The sequence below is a fragment of the Geotrypetes seraphini genome, chromosome 3, assembly GCF_902459505.1.
Source record: "Geotrypetes seraphini chromosome 3, aGeoSer1.1, whole genome shotgun sequence".
NCBI classification, from domain to species: Eukaryota; Metazoa; Chordata; class Amphibia; order Gymnophiona; family Dermophiidae; genus Geotrypetes; species Geotrypetes seraphini.
The window spans coordinates 366,847,555-366,872,091 of NC_047086.1; the positions used below are offsets into that span (position 1 = coordinate 366,847,555).

The window sequence follows — 24,537 nt, forward strand, 5'->3', positions numbered from 1 at the left end:
TTCGGGGCTTGGCACGGCTGGTTCTTTGGTCAGCCTGGCTGCGGACCCTCCACAGCCTAAGACACACAAATTTAAGTCATCTAAGGGTGATTCTCTGCCCCAGGAGCTGGATAAGTTCTCTAAAATTGAGGTTTTGAGGTCAGAGTTTAAAAAACCCCCAAAACCCACAACGTGTTCTTCTCCTGAACAGTCTCCTTTCCCCTCAGGATGTTTTTTGGTGACGTGGTGCTTTCGGGCATGTCCTCACCTCCGCCTAATCTGGTTGTTCTGCCTGCTCATGATTTGGGGGATTCGGATGCTGATCCTGACCTCTCTGATCTATTGTTTGACAGTGCAGCTTTTCTCCCATTGGGGGATCCGGGCTTGTGTGCTGGATCCTTTGAGGGAATCTGGATCCTGGTGGTGATCCTGCTGTCCTGGTCTTAATTAAGTTTGCAGCTCTTCATTATCTTCCTGCTGAATTTTTGCAGGAATTGAACTTAGTGACTCATCTGGCTCTGTCTACTTCTCCCTGGCTTTGTAGTGCACGCTTGCACTCTGTGATCTTTCCCTGGCATCCGGATATGAGTTTTATGGTCTCTGAGCAGTTGACTCTCTGGAAGGTATTTTGAAGAGTGATAGAACTATGTCCTGCTTATATCTACTGGTGCAAGAGTATCAGCAGTTTTTGGAGCAGCCCAAGGTGGGTTCCTTGGTGGCACAAGTGACTAAGCACATATCTCTTCCCAGTGATAGGGGAGTTGTGTTGAAAGATATGCAGGACCGCCGTTTGGATGTGGTCCTCAGGAAACCTTTTGAAACAGCCAGTTGGAGCATCAAAGCTGCTGTGGTGATGTCTTTTGTCGCATGCGCCTGTCTTGGCTGCACATGCTAGAGACTGATGCAGTGGAGCCTCCTCCTCAACTGCCACTGGCTGGGATGGATTACAGTATATAGTGGATGCCTTTTATAGCCTTTTGAAAGTGCTGGCAAAAGTGTCAATGTACTCCATTTTGGCCCACTAACTGCTCTTGGTCAGGTAGTGGGCTGGTGATTCCACTTCCAAGGTGATTTTAGCAGGGCAGTTATTGTTTGGCAAAGGCCTGGATATCCTCATGGATTCGGTATTAGACCGTCACCCAAAGTCCCTGCCTGATAGTAGACCCAGACCCTCCAGGGGTTCTGGACATTCTAATTTTCAGTGCTCCAGGCAGTATGCACATTCCATGTCACAGAGATTTTCCCAGAGCTTCTGAGGTCAGTATGCAGGCTATAGGCATTCCCAACCGTACGCTGCTCATCCTTCACACCCTGCCAGAAAGACACCACAACATTGCATGCCCCTCTGCTGGCTCTCGGAATTTCTGCCTGCCTGGATGCGCATTACAGAAGACCAGTGGGTCTTGGACATTATTCGATCAGGATGCAAGCTTGAATTTGCCCAGCCTCTGTCAGAAAACTGGACAAGGCGCTCAGAGTCCAGACTACTGTTCAGGACATCTTTCTGGATATTCAAACTAGAGAGCAGATGTCATACAACCTCTCAGGCTCAGGCAGATACTCTGTATACTTTATTGTGCCAAAGAAAGGCTCAGAAGATTGGAGGCCTATTCTGGATCTTCAGCATGTGAATGTGGCTCTCAGGATTCCCTGCTTCCGAATGGAGTCCGTGTGGTCGGTCATTGCAGCAGCAGCTCCGGGGGAATTTCTGGTCTCCCTGGATCTTACGGAGGCGTTCTTACACATTTCCCATATTTCCTGCCCACCACAAGTTTCTGCAGTTTCATGTTTTGGAGCAGCATTACCAGTTTTCAGCCCTTCTCTATGAGCTGGGCAACAGTGCCTCGGACCTTCATGATGGTGGTGGTGGTGGCAGCTTATCTGAGGAAGATGGGTCTGCAAGTTTACCCTTATTTAGATGACTGGTTGATCAGAGCCCCTTTGTTGGCCAAGGGACATTGCACAGTGGAGCAGGTGCTTCAGGTGCTGGAGGATTTGGGTTGAATTGTCATCCTCAGAAAGTCATCTGCAGCTCACACAGTCATTGGCATACTTGGGAGTCCTCTTCAATATAGATGCGGGTTGTGTCTATCTGTCTGAGACTTGCAGACAGAGACTGTGTGCCCGGATTTCTGCACTTTTGGAGCAGCTGGTTCCTTCGGCGTGGGATTATCTTCAAGTTCTAGGCTCCATGGTTGGCACATTAGATGTGGTTTTTTGGGTGAGGGTGCACATGTGTCCTCTCTCGCTGGATGCCACGCCGGGATGCCTTGCAGATTTGTCTGCTGTGGTCTCTAGAGGCTCGGGCTAGTATGGACTGGTGGATTCACCCTGTGTAGATGGGAGGTCACTCACGAGTTTTGCCTCTCTGACCATCTGTTTGTGCTGACTCATTCGATTAAGCGGGGGCTCCCGTTTCTAGGGCCCAGATATCTAGATGGATCCGTAGGGCCATTTCATCAGCCTACATTCTTTCTGAAAAACAGTCCCCTGTTTTGTGTTTGAACAGGTCTGCTAGCTTTTCTTTTCCTATGTCAAATAATTTTTGATGTGATTTCATTTTTTAAGTGTTACATTTCCATAAAATAGTTGGTTTAAATTCAAAATACATCTATCCCCATTGGTAGCTTGGGTGACAAAATCTAATGCTGCTAAAAAGACTTCATTCATGGAAGCGGACAAATTGTCTCTATGGTGGCCTAAGGTTTTAATGGACTGATATTATAAGCTCTTATTGTTCTCCTGTGATTTTATGGGTTAGGATTTTTAATGTAGTGCTTCTAATGTTTACAGCCATGTAATTTTATTTTTACATTTGTATTTATATTCAGTGGAATTTTTCATCTGTTTCCTGAAGGGTTCTTGGGACAACTTTTCACTGAAAGCATGGCATACGGCATCTTGGCAGAATTTGGGGGGCTTTGGGAAGAAGAGGAAACTGCGGCGTCTGCTCGCCCAACTCTTCTGGCCACCGGAGCACGAGTCGTAGGCGCCGAGGCATGTCCCATCGCAGTTCAGTTTAATAAAGTGAGGCGTGCGAGGGGTAGGAAATCCCGGCAGGATCACGCTCATTGATGTGCGTGACGTGCTTGTGCTTGACACACACGTACGTGCTCGTGTAGTGAGACAACGCTTGGTTTGCGAGCTACAAATTGCCGGACTTTTTTTTGCTCATCTTGCAAAACACTCGCAATCCGTGTTATTTGCAAACCGAGGTTTGATTATACTGTGTGTGTGTGTGTGTATGTATGTATGCTTAAAGTAGAGCATTGTGAATCCTTCCAAAATAGGCAACATTTCAGTAGGGTTTAGTGAAAGTGTTATTTACTTTAGACATTCATTGCTTCAGTGATTCTTTTGTGCCTTGGAGTTTTTGAGGGAATAAATATATTAATCTGTTTGGATCAACCTTTTGGTTAAAATTTATGAATAAAGGCTTCTTGCCTGGGCTAATAAAATTTCAGTTTTGTGAATTTGAATAGTCGACTTTTTATTCTGTTTTGTTTTTTCTTATTTTTTTAAAGAAATGTGGAAACAATTACTTTACTTTTTATTTTCTTTTGAATGACCCATTTATGTTCAATCAGCTTATCTTTCATTTCATTCATGTTTCTTTGTGTTTATAGATTGAATTCTTTTTTCTTTGGGTTTATTAATAACTGCTCTGAAAGTCTGCAGACCAGTTCACTTCTGGATTTCCAGAAACAGAATCCATGTTTGTCCATATTGGTAGAAATCATACAAATAGCTCTCATTGTAGAATCTGATAATCTAAGGGAAATCCTATATCAGTGTATTCTAGTCTGCATTGTTTTTATTTGAAGTCAAATTACGTGCATCCAAATTGGTTTATAACCATTTTGGCCAATTTGAAAACAGTTGGATTCCCCCTTCCCCAAATGTTTTAATATGAAACTATACAATTGTTAGTAAACCGTGTCTCTCTCTCCCCTCTTCATTATGGAATTTATTGATTTCTGGACATATAGAAAGCAAGTTTCAGCCCTCTGTTCTACAGTGCTAATGTTGTTTAGGATATAGTTGAACGTTAAATACTGCTGTACCTGCATGTTCCTATTTGAACTGCCATGATTGTTTACTAGTTTTTCTCTGTTCTGCTTGATTTCTTTGTCCATTTTTCTCCAGGAGGTAGACCAGGTTGATCAGGTAGGATATGTTGCTGGGAACTGATCCTGGCTATATTGGCTTAGCTCATTCTGCTTTCATATCGGAATACAATATTCCAAACTGGTTGGACTAAACAGTTCATAACACTCATATAGCAACTGGAACATGCAGTACTAAAAATCCTTTTTGACTCTGCAGCTTTTATTGGCATTCCATAATTTCTGCTTAATGCACTTCAATGCAGATATTAAATGACCCGAGTTCTTTTTCTTTCCTTGTATTTCATTTCTTGATGTTTGTCTGTGGTTCCTCTTCTTTGAACGTCATCTAATATTGCCTGCTGTGGCATATGTTATTTGGGAGTTGGTGGAATAGATCAGTACTAGATACTGAGCACTTGCTGTCAAAGCTGATTGTCAGTATCCTGGGTGGCAGTGGGTAATGACCAGTAAATATATGTTGAACAGGCAGACGTACACAGATTACCAGATAATGCATATCTTCTAAATTTCTTTACAGTTCATGTCATTTCATTGGTAAAGCTCATGGCAGTTGGACATTCATTCACATTTTGTGGCTTCGTACAATTAGTTCTACTAAAAGCAGTAACAGCAGTAATGCCTGTGGGTGTACATCCACAAATATTTAATGCACATATCTGGTATCTGAGGTATATTTTAGTGGTGGGGAAAAGGTACTGATCTATCTTTTGAAAACTTTTTGTTGGAATACAATTGTCTTAGGGGGAAAAAAAGGTGATGGCTTATTTGCTGCTCTTCTACCTGCAGAAACAGAAGAACATTGCTGGGGCACTTGCCTTTTGGATGGCAAATGCATCAGAACTGCTCAATTTCATCAAGCAGGACCGAGATCTTAATCGTATTACCTTGGATGCACAAGATGTCTTAGCACATTTGGTTCAAATGGCATTCAAGTAAGTAGTTTTTTTTTTTTTTGTTTTTTTTGAATCATTTTTTATGGTTGTTGAGTTGATGGGTTAAAAACAGGTTAAATGACCCTAAAATGGAAAGGATGGGAAGAGATTTTGGATTTAGTTCATGCCTTTTTCAGTTGTTGCTCAAGATAAATTGCATTTAGATAAAGTAGGTATTTTCATATCCCTGGAGAACTTACAATCTAAGTGGCCCTTTTAATAAGCTGCAGTAAGCGTTAGCGCACACTTAGCACAACTTAAAATGGCTTATGACAGGTCATTTTCCGGCTGCAGTAAACTTAGTGCTCTGGAATAACCTGCATAAGACTGTGCTAAGGCCACCTTTTATTGAAGCTTAGTAAATGGATCCCTAAAGTTGTATTTGAAGTAATGTGAATTAAATAATTTGTAATAATGAAGTTAACTCCAATCCTCGCCATCTCTCTATCACGTTCAACGCTCTGCTCAAAGCACTCTCACTTCCAACTCCTCCTTCGTTTTCTCCCCAGACTATGGCTGAATACAGTACTTCCACAACAAGGTTCACAAGATTAACCTCGAGTTCTCAACTGAATCACCACCACCTGTCCCTTCTCCTGCCCACTTCACTGACCCCTGCCACCTTTTCTTCCTTCTTAGAAATCACAGAGCTGGAGTCTGCACATCATCTCTACTCCAACCATACTACTTGTTCCTCCTAACCCATACTCACCTGTCTACAGATCACCATCTCTTACTGTCATCCTTGCTATCTGCTGTATCCTCAACCTATCGCTCTTTACAGGAATCCAGACCTGAGTCTCGGCCTGCTTGTCTGACATTGCAACCTGGATGTCTCACTACCATCTAAAACTAAACAGACTGAACTCCTTCTCTTTCCTTCTAAACCTACCTCTCCCCTTCCTCTATTCTCTATTTCAGTATATAACTCATCCTCTCTGTCTTGTCAGCTCACAACCTTGGGGGTCATCTTTGACTCATCTCTCTTCTTCTCGTCGCATATTCAACAGACCAGTAGAACTTGTTGCTTCTTTCTATAAAACATTGCTAAAATCTGTACTTTCCTTGCTGAACATGCTACCAAGATACTCGTAAACGCTCTCGTCACTTCTCATCTAGATTACTGCAATGTGCTTCTTGCAGGTCTTCCACTAAGCCATCTTTCTCCCCTTCAGTCTGTTCAGAATTCTGCTGCATGCCTTGAATTGCGCCAAGGTTGTTATGCTTACATTACCCCACTCCTCAAGTTGCTTCATTGACTCCCTGTCTGCTTCTGCAAACAGTTCAAATTCCTCTTATTGATCTACAAGTGTATGCACTCTACGGCTCCTCAGTATCTCTCCTCTCATTTTCCCTATACTCTTCCCCAAGAACTCCATTAGTCAGGTAAGTCTTTCTTGTCTGTACCACTCTTCTCTACAACCAACTCCTGACTCCGTCCCTTCTGCCTTGCTAAACTAAACTAAACTAAACCTTAAGTTTATATACCGCATCATCTCCACGGATGTTGTGGAGCTCAGCACGGTTTACAAGAACTTAAAATATAGGAAGAAAAGGAAAAAAAAGGTTTACATGAACTTATATATAGAAGAGAAGGGGGTATAGAATTACATTTTAGTGAAAAGCCAGGTTTTCAGTTGCTTGCGGAATAATTGGAGGGAGCCAAGGTTCCGCAACAGGGTAGTAAGGTCGTTCCAAAGACCTGTGATTCTGAAGAGAAGGGATTTTCCCAGTTTGCCTGCATAGCGAATACCGTGTAGAGAGGGGAAGGATAATTTATACCTTTGGGCGGGTCTGGTAGAATCAGGACTCGAGGAGTTATAAGATAGTGGGATTAAGGGAGGAAGGATGCTGTGAATGATCTTAAAAGCCAGGCAGGAGCATTTGAAATGGATTCTGGAAATCACTGGGAGCCAGTGAAGTTTGGCTAGGAGTGGGGAGACATGGTCAGACTTGTGTTTTGCGCCAAATGCCTGGAACAACCTACTTGACTTGGTACATTGGGTTCTGTCTTTGGCAATATTCAACTCCAGGCTGAAGGTCTGCTGTTTCAAAACTGCATTTAAGTCTTAACCCTACCAGTTTGTAAAGCACCATTTGTTTGTCATTCCCTCTGTAGCCCCAAACCCTCTCTACCTCTTCTCCTTTGTATTTCCCTACGTGAGTAGCATATACCGATTCACCAATTTTGCCAGTGTATCTTTAATAATTAGATTGTGAGCTCTTTCGAGCTTAATGTACAGAGCTGCATGCATCTGGAGCACTATAGAAATAGTAGTAATAGAGGTAGTTGTAGGTTTTATTATTAGATAAAACCTAGGTGAACTGTGGCATCTTTGTCATGCTGTAATAGGATCAGAGAAGAGCCAGTGACCAAACCTGGCCACTGTGTTGTAATGACACTGGATAAATGCAGCTAGTGTAATGGGAAATTCTTTCTTTATGCACCCAGTTGCTTCATCCATTGGAAAAAAGTACTCCAAATTGCCTGCCAAGGGCATCTTCTCAGCTTTCTGCACAAGGAGGTACTTGCCGAGGAACACTGCCTTTCTGCGGGGCTCCTTTCCCATGGCTGGCCCAGTTATGTGGAACAATATGGGAATTTATGTTTGTGATAATGCTTTGAGGTTTAGGAACTTGTTAAAAACTTACTGTTTTTTGTCCATGCATTTAATTGAAAAGAACTATGAACTTAGTGAGCTTTCTAAATCATTATTACAGATTATGGGTGATGTAAACAATGTGGTATTTGTTTAATATTCATTTGTTGAACTGATTATGATTATTTTATTGTAAGCAGCATAGAGTTTATGCAGATAATATCATATATACTTGAATATAAGCTGAGATTTTTTGGGGGGGGCCAAAAAAATGGCCAAAAATGGGGGTCTCTGCTTGCCACCTCCTGGACTTTTTGCATATGCTGGGCTGCCTAGCTCTGCACCCTATCCCCCCCTTCATGCCCTGTCCCTTGTACCTCCTGTTTGTCAATATCCTGCATGCCGCCACGCCTTCCATATGACTCGCATACCTGGAATCCCTGGTAATCCAGAAGTATAGCGGGCAGGAGCAAGCTTTCTGTAATCCTGCCCCACTGCTGAGCCAGTCACTGCCGCGAGTTCTGGTGGTTCAGCTGTACACCCTGAGTTCCCACACTGGAACTTTCTGAGGTTTTGGGCCAGGTAGGGACAGGGCAGCTCTAATGGCATGGAACTGCCCTGGAGGTTTCAGTTGGTTCAGTTACTCAAATGAACACAGTATAACTATTTACACTCCTACTAATCTGCTCCTATCTGGTCAGTTGGTGAGTTATGCCATATTTATATGTGTTTGGACCTTTTATGAAAGACCTTTTTTAATCTAATTTGATACAGCTGCTGCCTTTGATATAATTATCGTCTCTTTATGGATGAACTTTGATATTGATCTTTGTTTTGACTAGGATTTAAATCATACTACTTTAACCATACCTAATGTGACCATACGTCCCATTTTGAACGGGATCATCCCGTTTTTAGATCCCCTGTCCCATTGTCCCCAGGCACAGCTTCGGAATGCTGAAATGTCCCGTTTTCAGAGACAGTGTCCCGAAGCTGCGCGTGCTATCAATGGGACAGGCGATCGCTTCCCCTCCCTGACACGCCAAAGCCAGAACTCTGGGTGGCTTACAAATCAAAAATCCAACAGAAAAAGGACAAGAGTGATGAGTGACATAAAATGACATAAAACATGAAAGTGAGGTTAGGAGGGTGAACTACAATCTTAAAAAGAATAGAGGTTAAACACATTTGGTAATCTTTATTTAGCATGGCTCATCCAGTGTAATTAAATATTCATCATGTTTGATATGCATCTAAATAAAGAAATGTTTTTTAAGTCAACCTTAAATTTATCAATAGAAGGTGGGATGTCTGAGGGATCTGAAGGACTGATGTTCTACACAAGTGTCTTTGCTCATGATATTTTGTGTTCACAATAATTGGGATTTCTCTTTACAGTCTTTCTGTACTGCTTCCTAGAATAACATGGTTAACGAAATTCACTCATGAAAATTGATTTTAAATCCTTCTAAATATGAGGCAGAATTGTTCACGCAATATGTTAGTTTAGTTCATCCTGAAACTGCAGGTTGTCAACTTTCAAGGGGATCTGACCACTGTCCCTTCTAAACTGAGCGGAAGTCTTTCACTTAACTTGCTAGAGGTTTCCCTGGCAATTGAAAAACACATTGAAGCACTATCCTTCCCAGTGGCTTACAGTGTAGTTGGAGGATTCTCACTCAGCTTAAGAGGGAACAGCTGATCTGATGTTAGCTCTTTAGACATTCTGTTGGACAGTGGTCTTTCATTCAAAACTCATACTGTATATCCTTGGTTAGAAGTATTTATGTGTTTAATTATATTTATTTAACTTATAGCCCGCCTAAACTTAAGTACTCTGTGCCCTACTTATTAGATCACTCGGTTTTCCCTTGGATGCCAGAAGCCTGAACCATTAGTTCTAAATACACTGGACTATTGGCAATTTACTTAACTGATATCCCATTGTATGGCCCAACATGTCTGCATAAGGCAATTGTCAAAGTTTTCTATAAGACTAAGCTTTATGACCATGTGACTTTTTTTTTTACTTATTGCTCAGCATTGGGTTCCTCTTGCTTGTACTAAATTTAATATCTTAATTTTTGCTCACAAAGTATTCTATTCAAGCTTATCAAGTTTTCATTCTCTGGTTATTCCTTATGGTCTTTCCCATTGTCTACAGTATTCTCAAGCTAATCTCTTAGCTATTCCCCCTCAACCTGTCTCAAACCTTGATGACACCGGATACAGATACACTCAATCTTATGTATTGTATTCTCTTCTCAATTGTATGGACTTTCTAACTGCAGTCGGGCGCCATGTCACTGGTTGCTTAACTCTTCGTCAGTCCAGCCTTTATTAAAGTAATTTTTTTAGAAAAATGTTTTTATTAAAGCGTTTTTTTTTAACTTGTTTTGTCATTTTATCTTTTTAACTTATAATTTTTCATGCTTTTAATATCTACCAAAAGAACATCACTTAACTTAATGGTGATCTGTCCTTCCTTCACCTCTCCTGACATGCATGTTTCAAAGTGAAACTTTTCTTCAGGGTCGAGGTAAACTACAATAAAAATAGAGAATGTATTGTTCCTTACTTACTCACTTTGCACCCGTGCGTCCGACCAACAATTTTTAAGGTACGGGGGTAGGGGGGTTGCGGGTCGGCGGAGGGTGGGCAATCAGGGGTTCGGGGGGGGGGGGTCTTGGGGGAGGTTGCTTCGAGGGCAGGAGGGCCTGGGATCCCTCCTGCCTGTAGTTTAGTGGGGGGTGGGGGGTTAGAGGGTGTCGCCGGGCCAGGAGGGCTTGGGCTCCCTCCTTGCCCCATCGGACTCGGGGGGGATTGGGGATCGCAGGGCAAGAGGGCTTGGGCTCCCTCTTGCCCCGATGTCAGCAGGGGGGTCACGGTTCGCCAGGGCAGGAGGGCTTGGGCTCCCTCCTACCCTGATGATGTTGCGGGTTTCAGAGGTGCCACGGGGCAGGAGGGCTTGGGCTCCCTCGTACCCGGATCGTTGTAAGGGGGGGGGGATTCTGTAACCGGTGTTGTTTTTGACAGACACCGGTTAAAGAATCCAGCTTTTAGGCGAAGGACTGGAACATAAGAACTGCCATCTCCGGATCAGACCCATGGTCCATCGAGTCCGGCGATCCGCACACGCGGAGGCCCAGTCAGGTATACACCTGATGTAGTTTTACCACCCATATCCCTCTATGCCTCTCATAAGGAGATGTGCATCTAATTTGCCTTTGAATCCTAGCACAGTGGATTCCTTAATAACCTCCTGTGGAAGAGCATTCCAGGCGTTCACCACTCGCTGCGTAAAGCAGAACCTCCTGACATTTGTCCTGGACTTGTCCCCCCTTAGCTTCAAACCATGTCCTCTTGTCCGTGTCACGTTGGACAGTGTAAATAATTTGTTTTTCTGCTCTATTTTATCGATGTCTTTCAGTATTTTGAACGTCTCTATCATGTCCCCTCGCAGCCTCCTCTTCTCAAGGGAGAACAGTCCTAGTTTCTTGAGTCGTTCCTCATATTCCAAGTTCTCCATACCTCTTATTAGCTTCGTTGCTCGTCTCTGCACCCTCTCCAGCAGTTTTATATCCCTCTTTAGTTTGGGAGACCAATGTTGGACACAGTATTCCAAGTGTGGTCTGACCATTGCTCTATAAAGCGGCATTATGACTTTCTCCGATCTGCTCATGATTCCTTTCTTTATCATTCCTAACATTCTGTTCGCTTTCTTTGCCGCTGCCGCGCATTGTGCCGACGGCTTCAGGGTCCTATCTATCAGTACACCCAGGTCCCTTTCTTGTTCGCTCTTACCCAGAGTTGCTCCTGACATTCTATACTCGTGTTCCTTATTCTTACTGCCTAAATGCATTACTTTGCATTTCTCCACGTTGAACTTCATCTGCCATTGCTCTGCCCATTTCTCTAACTGATACAAGTCGCTCTGGAGTTCTTCGCTATCCTCCTGCGATCTGATTGTCCGGCATAGCTTTGTGTCGTCTGCAAACTTAATGATCTCACTGGATATTCCGTCTTCAAGGTCATTGATATAAATGTTAAATAGGATCGGCCCAAGTACCGAGCCCTGGGGCACACCACTAGTCACTTTCTCCCAGTCTGAGAACTTCCCATTTATGCCCACTCTCTGCTTCCTGTTTTCCAGCCATTTGCCTATCCACCTGTGTATATCTCCCTCTATTCCATGGCATTGTAGTTTCCTGAGAAGTCTTTCATGCGGAACTTTGTCGAATGCCTTCTGGAAGTCCAAATATATTATGTCCACCGGCATTCCACTATCAATTTGCTTGTTCACGGTCTCAAAAAATTGAAGCAAATTCGTTAAACATGATTTCCCTTTCCTGAACCCATGTTGACTGGGTTTCAGCAATTCGTGTATATCTAAGTGCCGGACTATGCTATCCTTGATCAGTGCTTCAACCATCTTTCCAGGGACAGACGTAAGGCTCACAGGTCTGTAGTTGCCCGGTTCTCCTCTTGATCCCTTTTTGAAAATTGGCGTGACGTTCGCTATCTTCCAGTCATCTGGATTGGTTGAAGTTTTTTTATGCCAACGACTGATTTTATGACAGCATTATACTATTTATGTTTATAACTGTCACTTTATTCTGAGGCTTTTTTCTCCACCTGCTACCATTGCAGATGGTTATTCGCTCTCTCTGTGGTTTCAATCCTTTTCAACAGTAGAGTTAGTATTGTTGTTCTGTTGAAACCCTTATTGTTCACGGTTTTGCATAAGTAATTCTTTAATCTCATGTAGTTTATTTCAACCTCCAAACTGAAACCAAGTTAAAAATGTGATATGTAGGTTTATAAAATGTGGCATCTACATGTGGAAATGATGCCACTTGCATGTGGCCATGGAAGTGGCCAGTTCTATGCCATTCATTTTTTTCAATGTATCTTTGTAAAATGTCTACCCAGACTCCATGTCCTGGCATATGTGTACTTCTTCATGTACCTTAGAAAAGGCTCTGCATTGACTAAAATACTTCCATATCTCCATTTAATCTCTAGATTCTATGTAAAATAGAACTCCACATCTAGTAGTACAATCAATCTTTTAGCAAATTATACTTATTTGAGATTGATCCTCATATGAATCTTATTTTAATCCTAAAGCTATGTAATTGACATTTTATGGTGCCTTGCTTATAAAGTACATTTCTGTACACAAATGATGGGCTGATTCTATGTGCATGTGCAGTGTAAGCTCACAGAGATTCAAGGTAAGAAAAGAGACGGGAGAGAGTTAGACTTTGCCATTTCCTTAAGTTTTATTTTGGTTCACATGCAGCCATTAATTATTTTAAAATACATTTTTATTTGCAAAGCAACAAGACAATAATAATTGTCAGACATATATCCCTTATAGATTTCCATTAATTTAAACATTTCAGATTTTTTAAATGCTTTCCTGCCTCTTAAGTATGTGCATTGCTCAGAATCTCTCTATTTTCAGGTACCTGGTTCACTGTCTGCAGTTGGAACTGAACAATTATATGTCTGCATTTCTTGATGATCCAGAAGAAAACAACTTGCAAAGGCCTAAAATAGGTAACTTTTTTTTGTTTACTAACTTTTTTTTGTTTTACTTTTAAAATAGGCAGTTTTAAAGCACTTCGTTTTAATTTGAATTTTAAAAAACTCCACAAAAACTATTTAACACGAGTATTGTGACCATAAAGACTTGACCTTGTATCCCTAACAGAATCAAGCATAGTGCTGACAAGATATAATAATATCGGTTTATCTGATTTGTTAAAAGTATTGCATTAAACTAATATTCATGAATCACTAATATACCACAGTAGGTCTTCAATGCGATTTCCAATTGAATAGAAGCTGGCCATAACCAGGAATATCTTACTGTGCTTGTTAAGTGCAGTTCATTAGGGATATATGCTGCATTTGAACCCATACTTCTAGAAAGAATGACTAGCCACAAACCTTCTCAAGTAACACTGGAGCTAGCTGAAGCATAGATTCCTTAAGTAATGAGTACTTCTCTTAAGGTTGCTTTTCACCACTACAGCTTTCACATCTTCCAAACCATGGGGGTAATCCCATCATGGATTGCTTTAAATTGGCTGAGAAGAATTGTATGTGGACATTTATTTTAGGCAAACATTGGCAGAAGTTGCATTAAATTGCAAAAGAGTTTTTCTTTTACTTTATAATTGTAAAAATCACCTGGAAGTTCTGATTCTCTGTAATAGACTTACAACCCCCTTTCCCCCCCATTTTACAAAACTGTAGTGCAGTTTTTAGTGCCAGCAGCGGTGGTATCAGCTCCAATGCTCATAGAATTCTTATGAGCGTTGGAGCTGTTAACGTCAGAGCTAATGCTAAAAACCGCACTATGGTTTTATTAAAGGGGGGGGGGGTTGGTTGCTTAAATACAGAGCAACACTTCTATCATGAGAACAAATGAAAGCTCTGAAAGTGAATAGAACATGGTAATTTTGAGATATATGTCAATAATAAAACCCTTACTGCACATGCGCAGTTGACACTCCGTGATCCCTGCCTCCGTGAACCGTAGCTCCGTGGCAGAGACATGGTACTACAGCAGTGTTTTTCAACCTTTTTTGGGCAAAGGCACACTTGTTTCATGAAAAAAATCAAGAGGCACACCACCATTAGAAAATGTTAAAAAATTTAACTCTGTGCCTATATATATAAAGTAATTCTCTTGAATAGGAATCAAATAAACACAAAGAAAGTATTTTATAATTACTTTATTATGAAATATTAAGTAAACAGAATAGTGAAAAATTATAAAATACTTTATTCAGTGCGAAACCTGGGCCTGTTTGGCTGAACACAAAGCTGATATTCTGGCTGGAATCGAAGAAAGACACACACGTAGCTCTTCGTCAACAGCTCTCAGTCTCTCTCTGTATTTGGTTTTTATAGCATACAAAAATAGACAAATATACCCTCCATCCTTTTTATTAAACCACAATAGCAGTTTTTAGCGCAGGGAGCTACGCTGAATGCCCAGCGCTGCTCTTGACGCTCATAGGCTCCCTGCGCTAAAAACCACTATTGCGGTTTAGTAAAAGGTGACCATATTGTAAAATATAGACAGCAGATATAAATTCAGAACTGTGCATAGTAAGTGAAGGGAAGTTTTCATCTCTGGGAATTTACCCAGTTAACTATTAAGTTATTTGGGCAAATTCCTTTGAAAACTGTAGTAATACTGCCTCCACTTTGCTAAATTTAAAATAAAATCATTTTTCCTACCTTGTCTGGTGATTTCTGGTTGCACTTTCTTCTTCTGACTGTGCATCCAATCTTTCTTCCCTTCTATCAGCCTGTATGCTTTCTCTCCTCCACACCTCATTCCCTCCCCCAACTTTTTCTTCCTCTCTCCCTGACCTTTCTTTCTTTTTTTCTGTTTCTCTTCTTTCCTTCTGTTTCCCTGCCTGCCCCCTTTCTTTCTTTCTCCCTGCCGTTCCCCAAGCCACTGCCGCTGCCATCGGGGAACAGGACCCACCAATGGATAACAGGCCCCAAAGCCGACGCCGACGCATGCTCTCCCTGACGTCAGTTCTGCAATTGGAGAGGAAGTTCCACCCAGCCAGGCAGCGATTGGCTGGCCCGAACTTCCTCTCCGACTGCAGAATTGACGTCGGGGAGAAGAAGACTTATCGGCTCGATAGATTAGATTGCCAAGACAAAGTGAGTCCTGGGTGATCGACTCACTTTGCCTTGGCGAGCTACTGGCGCCCCTGCCTCGGGCCCCCTGTCAGCTCCGAGCCCCTGAATGCAGGACTGGTAGTACTGCCCTGATTGCGGCCCTGCGGTACACCAGGCAACATCTCACGGCACACTAGTGTGCCGCGGAACAGCGGTTGAAAAACACTGTACTACAGCATGCAGTGCATGCACGCATATGCCCTGTGGTAGTTTGCAGCACATGCGGCACATTCCTCAACTTCCTCCAGGCTGCCGGGGACGCCTCTTCTTCCATCTCCGACTGACTTCCTGCCGCTGCCGGGATGCCGCCTCTTCTCACTTCTGGATCAGCAGCGGCAGCAGCCATGGTCTCCTCAAGCAGCTGCGGAACATTTACTAGGCCAGCCCACTTCAATATTGTGAGTTGAGCCAGCCTAGCAAAAGGCCCGAGGCTGCACGGCCTAGCAGATGCTGGACAGGGGGAGAAGGTAAGGAAAAAAAAATTTACTACAAGGCTGCTGCTGCACAGGGGGAGCAGGGAAGGGGTGCTGCTGGACAGGGGGAGGTAAAAGGAAGGAGAAGGGCTATTGCTGGACAGGGGGAGCAGGGAAGGGGGTGCTGCTGGATAGTGGGGTGGTAAAAGGAAGGGAGAAGGGCTGCTGCTGGACAGGGGGAGCAGGGAAGGGGTGCTGCTGAACAGGGGGTAGGTAAAAGGAAGGAGAAGGGCTACTGCTGGACAGGGGGAGCAGGGAAAGGGGTGCTGCTGGATAGTGGGGTTGTAAAAGGAAGATATGCTACTGCAGTATAGGAGCAAGGAAGGGGTGCTGCTGGACATGGGGGAGGTAAAAGGAAGGGAGAAGGGCTACTGCTGGACAGGAGGAGCAGGCAAGGGGTAGTGGTGGAAAGCCGAGGAGACAGACAGACAGAAAGAAAGACAGGCAGACACATCTATTCTAGCACCCGTTAATGTAATGTAATGTTAAAGACTAGTAAATATATAAAATACATAAAATACTTCATAGTATTCAGTGGCCTAGAAAATATATATACTGTAGTTTGAAATGTCTAACTTGGATGCATATTAGCAGTGCTATCCATTTAGGTTGCACCATTATCTACATATACAGTAATTTGAAAGTCCAAATAGTCTTCAGTTCTTATTTCCTGTTTTTGCAGGCCATCTAGATGTATAAACTCAGATTGTGAACCCTCTAGGGACAAAAATACCTTTTGTATCTAAATGTATTTTGCTTTGATGGTCACTTTGTTTGCAGGTAGTATATAAAATTAAAATACACATTTAACAGCAGAATGTTACTGGTTAAACATACAAGTTATACATCTAAGGGACATCATCTTATTTTGATGGATAACTTCAGCCATGTAACATCTGTTCATGTGCTCAGTTGATTTTTTTAAAGTACTTTATTTAGTTGGTGCTGCCTTCAGTTACATAGGAGCTTTTCAGTATCAACAGCATATATATGTGTGCGGAGAGAGAGAGAGACGGATATTAAATGTGCTAAAATTAACTTGCTCTCCTTGTGATGGGGACATTCTAGAGCAGGGCTGCCTAATTACAGTCCTTGAGATCTACAGACAGGCCAGGTTTTCAGGATATCCACAATGAATATGCATGAGAGAAATTTGGATACCAGTGCAGGCAAATCTCTCTCATGCATATTCATTGTGGATATCCTGAGATCCTGGCCTGCCTGTAGATCTCGAGGATTGGAATTGGGCAGCCCTGTTCTAGAGTATACTAAAACTTTAGCAAATCAGTGCCAAAATAAATTTTAGCCAGCCCATATTAATCTGTTAACTTTACACTAGAGAGCTGCACGGGGACGACAGGAATCCCGCCGGTATCCCGCGGGTTCGCCCTTCGGGTCACGGGGATCCCGGAGGGACGCCCCCTAGGATCGCGGGGTTCCTGAGGGGTTGGATGCCCTCGAGCCGCGAAGCTCGTCTTCTTTTCCCTACCTGCCCTGCCACAGCACACAGCCGACCCGGAAGTCTTCCATGATGTTAGTGCTGACGTCAGGAGGGCTTAAGCAAAGCTCTCCCTCCCTCCGACGTCAACGCTGACATCGGGAAGACTTCCGGTCGGCTGTGTGCTGCGGCAGGGCAGGTAGGGAAAATTCAATGCAGTGGTGTACCAAGGGGGGGGGGGGGGGGGGGCGGGAGGGGGCGGTCTGCCCCGGGGCAGCCTTAGGGGGGTGCAGAGCCGGCCAGATCCCCTTACCTTCGTGGCGCTTTCCCCCGACCGACCGACAACAGGCCAGGTCTGACAAAACTCACAGACCTGTAGCCGCAAATCTAAATTACCTTCTTACAGCAGCTGGATTCAGGGCAGGTAGGCTTGTCGGACCGGGCCTGTTCTGTTGTCGGTCGGGCAGGGAAGCGCCACAAAGGTAAGGGGCAGGGAGGGAGAAAGGGAGGAAAGGTGGTGTGGAGAGGAAAAGACGCTTAAGGAAAATGGGTAAAACTGAGGGGGGAGAAGGACGCTGAAAGGAAATGGGGAAGACAGAGGGGGGAGAAGGACGCTGAAAGGAAATGGGGAAGACAGAGTGGGGGGAGAAGGACGATGAAAGGAAATGGGGAAGACAGAGGGGGGAGAAGGACGCTGAAAGGAAATGGGGAAGACAGAGGGGGGAAAAGGACGCTGAAAGGAAATGGGGAGGACAAAGGGGGGGAGAAGGACGCTGAAAGGACATGGGGAAGATAGGGGGAGAAGGACCCTGAAAGGAAATGGGGAAGAGAGAGTGGGGAGAAGATGCAGAAAGGAAATGGGGAAGAGAGAGTGGGGAGAAGATGCAGAAGGGAAATGGGGAAGAGAGAGTGGGCGGAAGACGCTGAAGGGAAATGGGGAAGAGAGAGTGGGGGAAGATGCTTAAGGGAAATGGGGAAGAGAGAGTGGGGAGAAGACGCTGAAGGGAAATGGGGAAGAGAGAGTGGGGAGAAGACGCTGAAGGGAAATGGGGAAGAGAGTGGGGCGAAGATGCTGGCAGGGAAGAAGACAGAGATGCCAGACTATGGGGGGAGCGGAGGGAAGAAGATGGGTGCCAGACCAATTTGGAAGGGGGGAGAAAGGGAGAGGCACAGTAACAGAGCAAATGGAAGACGCAGAGAGAAGAGAGACGGTGGATGGAAGGAATTGAATGAGAACATGAGGAAAGCAGAAACCAGCAACAAAGGTAGGAAAAAAATTCTATTTCTTTTTTTTGCTTCAGGATAAAGCAGTATATTAGTTGTGTTGATAAAAATTTATAAACATTAGAGGCTCTGGTAGAAACCCGTTTACAAAATATGTATTCTTCCCAATTAATATTTCCAAATTAATAAAGTCTCTTTGCTTATTTGTAAATGGGTTTCTACCAGAGCCTTTAATTCAGTAGCATAATTAAATGAAATAACTATTTCTGAAGTTTATAGGGACGGGCAGGGACGGGTGGGATTCCTCGCGGGGACGAGTGGGGACTGGTGGGACTTTGACGGGGACGGGTGGGATTTCTGGCCCCGCGCAACTCTCTACTTTACACCTGTAATTTGGCTAACTGGAGTTAAAAGAACGGAGTTATCTGGTTAACTTAAGGCTAGCCTAACTGTGTATAAAGAATTGTCAGTTTATCTTTCCTATTATACTGTGTACATTGATCCTTTAATCAATGCACTGTAATATCAAGTAGTTTACAGGCAGTCCATGGATTAAGAATGAGTCCTGTCTTTTTTAAACCATTCTTAAGTTGAATTTGTATGTAACTTTGACCCCATACAGTACACAATCTAAAAAAACATTAAAGAAACAGTCCTCAAAATAAATTACTGTAGTAAATAGAAAGAAAAGATAGGTTTACACTTTTTTTGTTCATCCATCCCACTGTTACCTCTCCACCACTACATCCAATATTTCTCCCTCTCCTATCTTTCCTATGCATCTGTACCTCATGCCTCTTCCACCACCATGTCCAATATTTCTCTCGCCCTCCCTTTGCCCAACAATTCACCTTTCTTAATTTCACCATGTGCACCATCTCTTTCCCTCTCACTCAGACACCCATGCCCACCAATTCTCTTTGTCTATTCCCTCCCCACATCAGCATCTCTTGCCCTCATTCCCTCCATTCTTCCATCCTTTGTCCCAAGTTCATGCTCCCTCCCTCCTTTCTTCCTTCCATCCTTTGTTCAAAGTCTGTGCTCCCTCCTTTTATTTTGTTTCCCAACGCGACCCTTCTCCCTTCCTGTCTCAACGTGACCCTCGTCATCCTTCCCTCTATTCTGCATCCCAAATTTGTGCCTCCCTCCCATGAGTGTTTACCTCCGCTGGCCAGCTGCCTCATCCCAGCCGCACTTATTTGCAAAGCCATGGCTGACCTGGAAGCCTTCCCTCTGACATCAGAGGGAAGGCTTCTGGGTCAGCCATTGCTTTGCAGAGAGAAGTGTGGCTGGGAGGAGGCAGCTGGCCAGCGGAGGTAAACACTCATGGGAGGGAGGCACAAATTTGGGATGCAGAACAGAGGGAAGGATGACAAGGGTTATGTAGAGACAGTGGAGGGAGGCACAAATTTGGGATGCAGAACAGAGGGAAGGATGACAAAGGTTATGTAGAGACAGGAAGGGAGGAAGACGGGGGTACATTGGCCCTGGAAGGGAGAGGCAGGATCGCATTTCATAAGTACGAGTCCGACATTCTTTACCTGGGGACTGGCTGTATTGTAACATCACAAAAATTGTTACCAAGTTTAGTTACAACACCTAGTGGCTAAGTTTAGCTCCTGCGATTGTAGGGTTCCAACTAGAGCCTTGGTGCATGGTTCCAAACTGAGAATTCTCACTGCATTGATTTGTGCTAAAGCTGGGAGGGAATATAACATTTGGAAAAATAACCAGGTAGTGAATATGAAGGTTCAAGGTGCCAAATCTAGTTTTAAATGAATCATCTGCAAACTTAAGGAAGCAGGAAAACAGTTAAAAATATAAAGCAAAAATCCCACCACCCCTGGCTATATACATATCTGCAAACTCAGATTACATGTATCATCATAACACTTTCATTTTTGAGTTTGTGCTTAGGACTCACTCAGCAGTTTAAAAAAAAAAGTTTATTCTCTGATCTCATTTATTCAAAATAATGAATTTAAAAACTTGGTATCAGAAAAAGTTATTAGTATCTGACTCCATTTCTTTTTTTGGGGGGGCACCATAAAATTCTTTAAGCTTTTGCAAGTTCAAGCTTTGTTGGAATTTCATGAATGTGAGCTTGCTTTCTGTGCTCCATCTGTAATGTCTTTTGTCTCGTCTCTGTCCAACTCTGTAGATGATGTCTTGCATACTATGACTGGAGCCATGTCTCTGCTGCGACGTTGCAGAGTGAATGCTGCACTCACCATACAGTTATTTTCTCAGCTCTTTCATTTTATCAACATGTGGCTCTTCAACAGGCTGGTCACTGACCCAGACTCACTCTTGTGCTCGCACTACTGGGGAGCCATTGTTCGCCAGCAGTTGGGTCATATTGAAGCCTGGGCTGAGAAACAAGGCTTAGAGCTTGCTGCTGATTGCCACCTTAGTAGGATTGTTCAGGTTGGTATTGATTTTTATGTTTTCTTGCTTTGTGTGTATGCGCTTTTTTTTTTAATTTGCCTTCCTAAATAAAAGCTCAAGATATTATAAGTAGAATAGGATTTTTTTTTTCCTTAAATACTTCCTGCAAACTCAAAATCTAACAAAATAGTACGTACAGGTACAGTAGGTTTTAAAACTTAAGGATAGAAACATGACGGCAGATAAAGGTAAAGGTTTTCATGCTTTCCATAATGAACATGCATGTGATCTATTTACCTACAATGAGGCAATGTATGCAAATGGATCTCATGCATATTCATTGGGGAAAGACCGAAAGCACTTGAGGACCAAGGTTGGATGCCCCTGATATAAACTATCCAAGTCATCATTGGTCAGTTTGGATATTGTAGCAGAATTGGAAAATGGTGTGTTTTTTTTCTTTTTTAATTCTCCAAACTTCAATAGTGCAATACACAAATATATAACATAACATATAATAAGACGATAAAAGCACATTCAACTTACAAATATGCATAACCAACCATTTTCTCCCACCCACCCACCCAATAATTATTCAATAAAACACAGAAACATATATTTTCCCAATAACCTTACCCTTTTCAAATTAATAATTCCCTCCCATCCTCCCCCCACCCCAATTGTAAATACTCAAAGGTCAGAATTATGACAGAAATATCCCCCCCTCCCTTCCCTGGATGTGTATGAAAATAAACAAAAACTGACTCATAAACTATAGTGAGATAATATAAGATGTCAATGGGTCCCAACCAATTTAAATGCATTACCGTGCCCCAAACTATCTGCATTCATCCTTTAATATCTATAGCTGGAGCAAAGATTTGCCCACCAGAAAGGGAAATTTAGACAATCGTAATTCTTCCAATTTCGGGTTATCATCTGGATGGCTATCCCAGTCATGATAAGGAAAAGACAGCATTTATATCGATCCATAGGGGGCTTTACACATATGACAGCCTCATACGTCAGTGGAATTGATGATTCCAATATGTTGTTAATCTTACTCCATATTGATCCAGTGTCCCAATGTCTAGATGACAGTGCCAGCATCTATTATATTTAGAACTGTGTAACCTAACCGGGGTCCAGAAAGAATTTGAAAATAAACACGGATTTGAATTGGAAATTTAATATGGGGAAATGTTTTTTAAAAATGCATAGTAGTTATGCTCTGATGCAATCATGAACGTCTACCTTTTTTTTTTTTTTAGCTTAGCAAAGTGTTGGCAAGTTAGCTGTAAAATATCAGTGACTGGGGTATAATCTTTCTAAAGTTTTCACTGAGCAAGATGGCTGTAGTGATGCTTATGTTTTTTATTTTATGTTCTGGGTTTGCCAAGAAAATTTAACATCACTAAATTATTTTTGAGACTGTGCCATATTAAATGTTTGTTCTATGTGGACCTTGGGAACTATGTGACTCATGAAAGTAAAGATTTTATTTCTGATAGCTTATGACAAGTAAGGCAAATAAATAAAAATACAGTGGGTCAGAGAATGTGAACACTATAAAAATTTTCTCTTAGGGTAAGCAGGATATAATATATTTGTATGAGGGTGATATCACCGATGGAGCCTTGTACAGATTCTACCCAGCATTCTGTACCTTCTAGAAGCCATTGGCAGGCCCCCTTGTGCATGTACCTTCCTGCCTGCCCAAGTCACGACCTTCAATTTCACTTTCTCTGCAAAGCAGTAAAGACACATTGTTTTTCTCTGAAATAAATTTTGCCTTCTTGCCTCTTGGTTTTAATGTGAACAGCACAGGACTATATATTTTTTTCTTTAGTTTTATTTCTCCTGTTTTTTTCTTAGTTTTATGACCCTTTTAAAAATTTTCTTTTGCTAGCTTCTAGCCATTTTAGGCCTGAGCTTGTGGCTAGGTCAAAACTCCCCCCTCCCCCATCTTTTCAAGATTGTCGTTTGATTTCACTGTGACTATTTTCCTGTGATGTCCCAGGAAACTGCTAGTGTTAGGACTTGTTTGAGACCTGATCACAAATTCTGTAATTATTCTCTTAATTCTCAAAAGCAGAATAGAACACAATAAAGTAGAGGTGCCTTTCCTGAGAGGCTGTTTGCTACACAGAAGTCGGTCCATCGGTCCCAGTGGCACAAACTCTAGAGATGCTTTGATTTCAAAGAAGTCTCCTGCTGCCTTGGTATTGAGCGCCAGTTTTGCCCATCTGGGCTGAGCATTCTCGGACTAGGTACCAGAGACTTGCATGTATCCTGCTTCATCTTTTTTGCCACTGAAGAACTGTGACACTGGACATCGAGCAGAGGCAGAGAAGCATCAGCATTGGTCCTCCTTGAAGCATGGTGCCAACTGTTCTGTGGCATCGGCATTACCGATACATGAGAAGCATTGATGCCAAGAGGACCGTTCCACATCTATAGAAGCAGTACGAAGAACTGGGAAACCCTGTTCTCTGTGCAAGCTTTCTTAAGAAGTCATACTTTCTGTATTAGTCCAGAAGGCTCTTGGATTTGAAAAGCTACAGCTTCTGCACCATTCCATGATAGTCAAATCTGCTCTCAAAAGAGCCTAAATTTCAAGGACTTGTGCATCTCAGCTCCCCCAGGCAGGGATGTTTGCACTCTTGAATCTTTTGTAAGGAAAATTTTTTTTTTTTTTTTTTTTTTGGGGGGAGGGGATTTAAATGCTCATTTACCACATCCAATTCTGCTAGCTCTACACTTTGGTAAGCAGTGTGCTCAAGTTTGCAGACATTCTCCAACCAGAGCAGGCCATATACCTTCTCCAGATGGCCACTAAACAGATGGCGTACAGGAAACACCTGGCTAGGGCCACTTTTCATGTGACGTCCAGACTTTCTGCTATAGGTATCATTATGCGCCCTCTCATATTTGCGTGTCTCAGACCTTGAACCAGCAGTTCAAGAAAAGTTGATGGATGCCTTTGAGGGGTGATAAGATGGCAGAACTTATAAAGAAAAGAACAGATGCCATCAAGTTCCTGTCTTGACCCATTCCTTCAAGTTTATTTTATATCACTCAATCAGACTTTTGAGTGGTGTACAATAAAATAGAATTACAATGATAAAATAGTAGTAGAGTTTGACAATAAATGGACAGGAGAGGTTAAAAAAAACTGACTAAAGACAAACAAAAACAGAAGGAACAAGGGGAAGAACTACAATATTTTAAGAAAAGCGAACAGATAAGGGATTAACAGTAGGAATGTCTAAGTATTTAGCTTTTATAAGAGCAATTAAGTTTCAAAAGCATCTTTAAATAGCAGTGTTTTCAGCTTTGTTTTGAAATAGGGTAGAGATGTTTCTTTGCAGATGTAATTGGGAATAGAATTCCAAAGAGTTGGTGCAGTCTGGGATCTCAACTTTTCAGAGGTTTTTGGGTTGAAGTCAATGTACCTTCTGCTCGCAAAGGCATAGGTTCTTTCCTTCATCCTGTCCTCAGCAACAAGCCCAGCCTCAATGCTCCCATTCTTGGCAGCAATGGACTCGAAAGCCTCAGCCAGCTTCCCAGTCTGAGTAGTGGGCATGCGAGGGAGATAAAATTCCTTGATGAAATGAAGGACTGCTTTATGGAGCTGCTAGTTCAGGAACTTCAAGA

General features: G+C 42.7%; 1 protein-coding gene across 9 annotated transcripts in view; it reads left to right on the plus strand.

The window, feature by feature from the left end:
• The window catches only part of AFDN (afadin, adherens junction formation factor), a 350,456-nt gene that overhangs the window by 202,013 nt on the left and 123,906 nt on the right, over positions 1–24,537 (plus strand). For 5 of the 9 annotated variants that reach the window (XM_033938337.1, XM_033938335.1, XM_033938342.1 and 2 more), the window contains exons 15-18: positions 4,126–4,146; positions 4,896–5,041; positions 13,112–13,206; positions 20,654–20,919. In XM_033938337.1, the coding sequence (XP_033794228.1) occupies positions 4,126–4,146; positions 4,896–5,041; positions 13,112–13,206; positions 20,654–20,919 (528 nt within the window). The remainder of the gene's footprint in view (positions 1–4,125; positions 4,147–4,895; positions 5,042–13,111; positions 13,207–20,653; positions 20,920–24,537) is intronic. The other 4 variants (XM_033938339.1, XM_033938344.1, XM_033938338.1 and 1 more) reach the window with 1 other exon arrangement.